At 32.4% G+C, this 9,204-nt stretch overlaps 1 protein-coding gene across 5 annotated transcripts in view; it reads left to right on the top strand.

The window, feature by feature from the left end:
* Positions 1-1,558: 1,558 nt before the first annotated feature.
* yata (N-terminal kinase-like protein yata) overlaps positions 1,559-9,204 on the top strand; it is a 48,435-nt gene continuing 40,789 nt past the window's right edge. For all 5 annotated transcript variants that reach the window (XR_013882302.1, XR_013882304.1, XR_013882303.1 and 2 more), the window contains exons 1-8: positions 1,559-1,655; positions 2,102-2,151; positions 2,549-2,626; positions 3,748-3,823; positions 5,308-5,415; positions 5,719-5,788; positions 7,260-7,342; positions 9,085-9,181. Coding sequence is in view for 1 of the 5 variants with exons in the window: in XM_080171528.1 (XP_080027654.1) it covers positions 1,587-1,655; positions 2,102-2,151; positions 2,549-2,626; positions 3,748-3,823; positions 5,308-5,415; positions 5,719-5,788; positions 7,260-7,342; positions 9,085-9,181 (631 nt within the window). In the remaining 4 variants the exon portion in view is untranslated. The remainder of the gene's footprint in view (positions 1,656-2,101; positions 2,152-2,548; positions 2,627-3,747; positions 3,824-5,307; positions 5,416-5,718; positions 5,789-7,259; positions 7,343-9,084; positions 9,182-9,204) is intronic.

The following is a 9,204-nucleotide window of genomic DNA, read 5'->3' as shown; positions in this document are numbered from 1 at the left end:
TCTAAATCGTACCAAACTACTTCAGGAATGATTATGCAATGTTTGAAATCGATAGGACAATTCTAACATGCCTAAATTAACGAAAAAAGCTATCTATCTCGGACGGATGGACGTAAGGACGGACCGACCTTGATTATAGAAAAGTTTCGCTTTTAATAAAAAGGGGAAGCTGTAATTCTTTAATATCAGTGGTTGTCAGTCCGATTAAATTTATTGAGTTAATACTAACTTATTATCTAATTTTCTAAAATTAAGAATATTATAGTTCTATATCTTTAATAAATATAAGCTTTTTAAAATGCACTTTAAATGTTGTCATAATATTGTAAATTATTATCCTAAAAATAATTTTCCAAAAATTACATGAATAGAATAATTATATCATACAAAAAGCTTTCGTCAAAAATTATTATGATTATAGAGTTGCTACGCTTCCTATAAACTGTTATAGGAATCAATATACAAAGTTTAAAATTGATAGGACAATTCTAACTTATTTAAATCAAGAAAAAGAGCTAATCGTTACGGACGGACGTACGAACCGACCTTAATCATAGAAATGCTTTTTTTAAAACGCCTAAAAATCCTTATCATTATAGGAGAGAAAAAATATCAAATTTACAAAGACGACATTCAACAAGTTATTGTAAAACCGCGGCATCCGCGCTTTATTTGAAAATTCGGCCGTGGCAATTTTTTATTATTATTTTGCTTATTTATTCTTAAATTTTTGTATTTTTGCATAGGGATTAATGATTATTAGTATTAAATGAGTTAAAAAGCACTTATTTTACTATTAAATTATCGTATTTAATGATAATTTTGTGTGGTAAACTTGTATTTTTAGAACTAAAAGTTTTTGAAAATAAAAAAGTTAAAATAAACAAGAATGATATCATCCACAAGTAAGAAGGAACGAATTTAGATATATTTGAATAAAATATTTGGATATTTAATAAATTGAAAGAGAATTTACAAAAAAAAAGATATCTCAAAATAGCAGCTATTAGCTAAGTAAAACAAAGTTTCCCTACAACCTTCAGAAAGGGTAAGCTAGCTAAGTAGAAGCTGCGCTACTACACCTATAGAACGATTTTTCTTAGGATTTGCAGCAGGGTATGCGGAGCCGTTTGATTTTTGTTGCGGCTCTGGCCGGCTCCTGCCTAAAATCAAGAAAAACTAAAAAAATTTCAAAGTCTCCTTTTGACTTTTGAAGGTTTTAAAAGTTCAACTTTTGAGAAAAATGGACTTGAAATACTTAAAAGGGTTTCCAAATTAGGTATAAAATTTAAATATTAATTAAGTTTAATCAAGGTAAAAAAAATCTTTTTTTTAGTTATTTTTCAGCTACCTACCCCCGGAGCCGCTCTGAAAATAACGGCTCAGTCTCCTCCAGCAAAATATTGCGGCTCCGCATCCCTGAGGCGAATTCTTAAAAAAACTTTTGCCTTACTAAAATTTTAGTGTGGCAAAATTATCCCCTCTAAATTTTTAACGACCTTACTGATTTTAGTAAGGCAAAAGTTTTTTTAAGAATTCGCCTCTGATTTGCAGCAATTTATAATTTTTCAGAAAGAAATTTAAAAATGTGGGGCTTGTTTAGCAAGGACCCGAGTAAAGATTTCCCTTATGAACTGCAGGACCGTCTTGGACTGGTAAGTTTCGCAATTAACTTGCAACTCAGTCGCGCGCTCTTTGTCGAGAAGGTGATAGGTTCGAATCTCGGCCCGACTCCGCAATATTACCAAAGACGTTTTAAAAATGGTTCCTACTGCTGCTACTTAAATTGTTACAGTAGGGAAAATGCCGTGGCAACTCATTACCTTACACAGTTGGAACTTCTAGACAAAGGTCGTGCAATCAAATTGTTGGTGGTCTATCGGGCAAATGTACGCTTAATTTATATCGCAATTATAAGACGAGAACTTAATTGTTCTATGTTTTTTTTATTTACTTATAAAATCATGGTGTTCTGGGTTAGAAAAAAATGTATTCCATTCCTTTAAAAAAACATTAGGAACATATTTAGACAGATAAGTTTTTTTTTGTAAATGTTGAGCAATTTGTTTAACTAGTTGTTTAATTTATTTTATTCATTAAGGTACACTTGGAAAACAAATCGGTTTGGCAGCTTTATAATGGAAAACATAAGTAAGTTATTTCATTATTACTGTTTAACTTTTGATTAAAGTAGAGCTTTTCTCTAGGTAAGGTCTGTATACCTATTCTTTTTAAGTTGAAAAGTTTTATGCAATAACACAATGGTATGTCTGATTATTTTTGTTTGTTATTATTTGGATCACAGCAAAATTAGACACCAAGTTTACGAGCTTAATTATAACAATAACTAGATACCTTAAAATTTTTCCTTATTGATTTTATAGGTTGTGTCCTTCTGTGTAGTAATTTTCGTCATTAAAATCATTTTATTTCAATGATGAACGTTTAACAGTATTACTATTCTACAAAAAAAAGAATGAAATTGAAATTCTATTGAATTAAAAGTATCCTTACATTAAAGTCATTAAAATATCGAAATATTTTTTAGGACCTCTGGTGACGAAGTTTCAGTATTTTCTTGTGATACCAAGGATGGGGCTAATGATATGCATCTTGACATTGCTAGGTAAAACATTTTCCAGTATGACTTTGAAACCGTTTGATCTCCGCTGGATTAGTATCGGTTCTGAGCTATACTGAAAAATCATTTATAGCTTCATTTTGCAGACAATTTTCCACAAAATATTAAAATGAAAGTCATTAAATTAATACCAGTTTTGTTAGCCGGTGCCTTCGGCCCTATGGGGGTAACAAAACTGGTTTTAATCTCATAATTTTTATTTAGATATAATTCCTAATTGCCTTCCTTTCAATCTGAATCAAGTTTTTTTTTATGAATTTTTCATGTTTCACTGCACCTTCTTAGTTCATCTTCAAATTAGATAAGAACAACTCCAACCAAAAGAATTTAAAGATTTTCATGTTTCAATCACTAACTGTAATCTACATAATAGGCATTTTTGTGTATCATTATAGGTAGACCGACTCAGAATTACCACTTTTTTTGAAATTCAATGGGCGCGCTATTTCAACCCATTCCTTTTATGATATAAAGACCAATGATACCAAAAAAAGTGTTCTGGTAGCTTTTTTTCAGCAATATGTCAAATTCGATTTTCACAAAAAAGGGGAAGGTTCCCCCCTGGGGGTGAAATTTTTTTTCTTTCAAACCATGGCTTTATACACCTTCCTGAATTCGTCTTGAAGAGTACATTAAGGATCAAAAAACGATTTTAAAATATTTTGATCATAGCAAGAGCTATTCTCAAAAAACTAACAATTTTGGCCATTTTAGCAAAATCAGGTGATTTTGACGGTTATTTGAGGATAACTTTTTCTGGGATCAATATTTTTAAAAAACGTTTTTTGATTCTTAATGTACTCTTCAAGACGAATTCAGGAAGGTGTATAAAGCCATGGTTTGAAAGAAAAAAAAATTTCACCCCCAGGGGGGAACCTTCCCCTTTTTTATGAAATTCGAATTTGACATATTGCTGAAAAAATAGTCTGAGAACACTTTTAAAGGTATCAATAGTCTTATATTTATGAATAGAATGGGTTAAAATAGCGCGCCAAAAAATTTTGCATCTTGAGTCGGCCTAATTATAGGGGATGTAAATTTTTTTGGCCATTTTCATATCACTTTAGATCCCTGGTCAATTCTTCACTAACTATTGCTATTTTCAGGAGTGCCTGTAAACGGTTGAAAACCCTGAAACATCCAAGTTTCTTGAATTACATAGCCAGTGTAGAAACTGATAAGGTTAGGCATTTTTCTGGTTCAAGCATTAGAGTAAAAATGTTCTTGTGTGACGACTCTCAATTGGGGTCATTAAAATTCATCAACCAATGGTGTCAAGGATATAAACACAGCCAAGTAGCAGAAAACAATTTTCTAGCAACAAAAAAGGTCATAGAAAAAGGGAGAGAGGTAGTTATCTGTATATTTATATATAAATATATACTATTGATCTGTTGTTTAAGCGGTAGTTTCCTAAAGATATTTTTAAATCTCTTGACCGGTGTATATTCTGCACAAGATTTTTTTTTTTCCCCGGCTACAAAACTTTTTTATTTTTTGTCCCCCCATAGTTTTTTCTCACCAAGTAGGGGGGAAAATGGAAAAATATTTAAAGAACTCTATATTTTTTTTATTTCATCCCTCCTACCACACATTTTTTTAGTTTTTTCTCACCAAGTAGGGGGGAAAATGGAAAAATATTTAAAGAACTCTATATTTTATTTATTTCATCCCTCCTACCACACATTTTTTTAGTTTTTTCTCACCAAGTAGGGAGGAAAATGGAAAAATATTTAAAGAACTCTATATTTTATTTATTTCATCCCTCCTACCTACCACACATTTTTTTAGTTTTTTCTCACCAAGTAGGGGGGAAAATGGAAAAATATTTAAAGAACCCTATATTTTTTTATTTCATCCCTCCTACCACACATTTTTTTAGTTTTTTTTCACCAAGGAGGGAGGGGAAATGGAAAAAATGTTTTCAGTTTTCTTAATTTTTACATTTTTTTCCCCTCCAACCACTTATTTTTTATTCCCCCCCCCCCCCCTGAGCAGGGGATCCCATGTAGAATATACACCCCTGTCTCTTGAATGATCTTCGTTTTTTCTTGTGCACAGGTTATCTTTTTATCGTCAAGGCTACTGTCAGTGATTCTATATCGTCATGTCCATTGTCCAACAACCTAGGATAACAGAGGGGATCAATATCTCCTTTTTTGTCCAAACACCTATGGTATTATGTTTAGTAACAACTAACCATTTGCTTGCATTACCTTTGTCCTGAAAGTCGAAACTTTGCTTAGTAACAAGTAGCGCCTGTTTAAGATCTAAGGCATAATGGCATTCCTCCTACTCCTATGTCACATGTCTGATATAACAGTAGTAAGTACCTTTTTAATGTCTAGTATGATGAATGATGATGTTTTCAATATATTAAAATCGTTAATGGAATAATAATAGTTATTTCTCGCATCGTATTATAAACAGCTTTCCGCGGACATAGAATGTACAATTATGAAATTAAAACCAGTTTTTTTAGTCCCGAGGTGCCAAAGGCATGGGATAAAAAACTGGTTTTAATCTTATAATTGTACATTTTTATATTCGTAGAAAGCTGGATATAATATGATGCTAGACATAGTTTTTTCGTATTGATGAGAACCGGTTCCTATCCACCGGATTCGAATAAATACGAGAAATAATATTCAAATTTTTTTCTTTAGTGTGTTATGGTTGCTACAGAACGAGTTCAAACTTTGGGAGAAGCTCTAGAAAATTTTACCGACAGGGGCCCTAAACGGGAAAACTACATTGCTTGGGGCATTTTTCAGGTATTGAATGCATTATGAGCATTATTTTTGTTGTGTTTTCGAAGTAGGTAATAATTTTCTATCATATAAAAATATTGATTAAAGAAAAAGCCTGTTTTTCCTTAACTAGGTAGCTAAATATTATTTTTGAGTAAATTCTCCATATTTTTCCTTATTTGCTCAGTTTTCTCATTACATTTTTTTGTATTAATGGGCGAAAATTTCTAGAATTTAGATTCTCTTTTGATACAATTTTATGTTTGTAATGTATTTCATCTCTATATGTACATGAGAACACTTTGGTCAACATTACAATTTTTCTAGGTGACCCGAGGAATCTCATTTTTAAACAATGATGCCAAGCTCAAACACAATAACATTCATTCAGCTTCAGGTATTCATTACTTACGAGGATGACAACATCCATTAGTAGTAAAGCAGGAAGGAAGGGGACAATGGGCTGTTTATTATAGGGATGGCAATCCGTCAAATTTTTGGACCGGATTCGGATTCTTCCGAAAAATGTGCGGATTCCGGATTCTAGCAATATTTTAAAAGGCTATTAAAAATTTAAGTGCTACACATGTCCTAAAAATTAATGTTCTTGGTGGTCTCTATAATTCACTTCCGAGAATCGAACCAGATTTTAAAAGATATTATATATAATGATGATAATCTTTGCCTTTAAAAAGGGGGAGTTAGAAGAAAAACCTCAAGTCTACCAATTTAGAATCCGCTATTAAAAAACGGATTCCGGAATCGGATACCAAAATTGGCCAAAAATTGGGCGGATTCCGGATTCGGATACGGATTGCCAACCCTAGTTTATTACACTTTGCCCCAAAGTTTTATAATAACCTTTTCTTATTCTTTGGCTTAACAACTTTGGAGACTTTTATTAAAATTTGATTGGTTGGTTCATTAAGTTGGGTGTCCAGACGTTTCAAATAGTGTACAAAAGTTATAAAAAGCACATATTCAGTACCAAAAGTATAAAAAGTTAAAAGAAAGAAATTCACAGAACCTTTTCTATGAATGGGTAATATTTTTAATTTTTGTAGCATGACTGTGTATGGTAAAGGAAATATTCGCAAAAAGTCAGCCTACTAACTAAAATATTAACCGAAAAAATCATGTTTGCCACCAAACGTTTTAGACGGATATATAGACTGACAGATTATCATTAACTGGCGGCTTCGCCCCTAGCCTCTATGGGCTTTGCCCCAAGAGGTGATAACAAAAAAAATTAAGGCGACATTCGTAAAAAGACCAAGGAAATCTTCAGCAAAAAAAAAATGGGAGGGGGGGATTTTTTTGTTTTTGGGGGGTTGGGGGTGTCTCAATTGCCTAAAACCACCACAGGACCAGTGTGTATATTCCCTGAAGAGTAGAATCCAATCGGTTCAGTGGTTTCCGAGATCTTAAGGGACGGACAGACAGACAGACATCATTCTACTTTGTATTATAGATAGAATGATAGCGTATCTTCTCTACTGATTAAGAGCTCCAACATTAGTTTACATGTAACTGTTTGGGTTCGAGTCTTGGCCAAAATTGGTACATAGTTGTAAAATAGCTTAATTGGTACATAGTTGTAAAATAGCCTAATTGGTACATAGTTGTAAAATAGCCTAATTGGTACATAGTTGTAAAATAGCCTATACAGCTATTTATCAAATAGTTTTACTACAGGTAATGTCTTGGCGCAACAAATTTCAAGTATCATAAAGAACTTTCACAAAAATGTGATTTAATCAAAGGGTTGTCTATTGCTTTTTGTTTTAGCTTGTAGCAACTTAAAAATTACATATGATAATTTTCTCTCGTAAAAAGCAAATTAAATTCTAAAAATTGTTCTTTTTTAGTATTTGTAAACAGCTGTGGAGATTGGAAGATTTCTGGTCTTGAATATGTTTGTCCAGCACAACAAGTTACACCAAATAACAAGGTTTTACATTATTATGAATGGTTTAGAATTATAATAAACAAAAATCCCCCATAAGATCTGGTCTAGAATATTTTTGTCCAGCACAACAAGTTACACCAAATAACAAGGTTATACATTATAGTTAATGGTTTAGAATTATAATAAACAAAAATCTCCCATAAGATCTGGTCTAGAATATTTTTGTTCAGCACAACAAGTTACACCAAATAACAAGGTTATACATTATTATGAATGGTTTAGAATTATAATAAACAAAAATCCCCCATAGGATCTGGTCTAGAATATGTTTGTCTAGCACAACAAGTTACACCAAATAACAAGGTTAGGTATACATTATTATGAATGGTTTAGAATTATGATATACAAAAATCTCCCATAGGATCTGGTCTAGAATATGTTTGTCCAGCACAACAAGTTACACCAAATAACAAGGTTAAACATTATAGTGAATGGTTTAGAATTATAATAAACAAAAATCCCCCATAGGTAGATTTATGGACTAGAATATATTTGTCCAGCACAACAAGTTACACTAAATAACAAGGTTATACATTATAGTGAATGGTTTAAAAGGGGGGGGGGGGTTGCGAAAGTGACACTTTTTGAAACCAAAACTAAAAGTCAACAAAGGAACTCAACTAAAAAAAGAGTTACAGGTCTGAGATTTTGCATGGCAGTTGCTTTATAGGGGTACAATATGGAACTGTGGAGAAACCGTTTCCCGCCGAATTTTTTTTTGCCTTTTTTCGGAGGTTTTTGGCGGTTGCGCCGCCGTTTCTTCACAGTTCCATATTGTACCCCTATAAAGCAACTGCCATGCCAAATGCTAGACCTGTAACTCTTTTTTTAGTTGAGTTCCTTTGACTTTTAGTTTTGGTTTCAAAAAGTGTCACTTTCGCCCCCCCCCCCCCCCCTTATGATAAACCTAAATCCCCCATAGGTTACAAGTTACACCAAATAACAAGGTTAGGTATACTTTATCATGAATGGTTTAAAATTATGATAAACCTAAATCCCCCATAGGTAAATTTCTGGTCTAGAATATGCTTGTCCAACACAACAAGTTACACCAAATAACAAGGTTAGGTATACATTATTATGAATGGTTTAGAATTATGATATACAAAAATCTCCCATAGGATCTGGTCTAGAATATATTTGTCCAGCACAACAAGTTACACCAAATAACAAGGTTATACATTATAGTGAATGGTTTAGAATTATAATAAACAAAAATCCCCCATAGGATCTGGTCTAGAATATATTTGTCCAACACAACAAGTTACACCAAATAACAAGGTTGAACATTATAGTAAATCACATGTGTCCAGAGATAGGACAATGTATGTATAATTTAGAATTAAGAAAAACAAAAATCCTCCATAGTTAGTTTGGATCTAGTGCAGTTGACGGAAAATGTTCCTGTTAACGATTATTTCCAAAAATCTATGAACTTTAAAGGCTGCTAAACGGTGGAACGCATAGATTATGCTCGAAAAGATTTTACCCTACAATGGAAAACCTACAAATAATCTGGAAAAGTCATCACTCAAAAATGCAAAGTCGCAGTGCATCATATGAATGCGCAAAAGATACTTATTTTGCGCGTTTTTTCTTTAGTGAAGTTTGGCAGATTTTTTAGATATTCGTTACCAGGAACATTTCCGTGAACTGCATTAAATTCTTTGGTCAAAAATAAAAAGATTTACTAAAATTGTAATTAATTTTTATTTAATTTGTAGGTCCTACCTACCTTGGATAAATATCAGCCTCCAGAAATGAAAGATTTATCAAAACAACAATTTTCAACTGATTGGTCCAGCGATATTTGGGGACTAGGTAAGTTTGTTTTTTTACTGTAT

The sequence above is a fragment of the Acartia tonsa genome, chromosome 9 (genome assembly GCF_053477335.1).
Source record: "Acartia tonsa isolate MP-2025a chromosome 9, ASM5347733v1, whole genome shotgun sequence".
NCBI lineage: Eukaryota > Metazoa > Arthropoda > Copepoda > Calanoida > Acartiidae > Acartia > Acartia tonsa.
The sequence above is the reverse complement of the archived record's forward strand: the minus strand, read 5'-3'. Positions and strand labels throughout refer to the sequence as shown.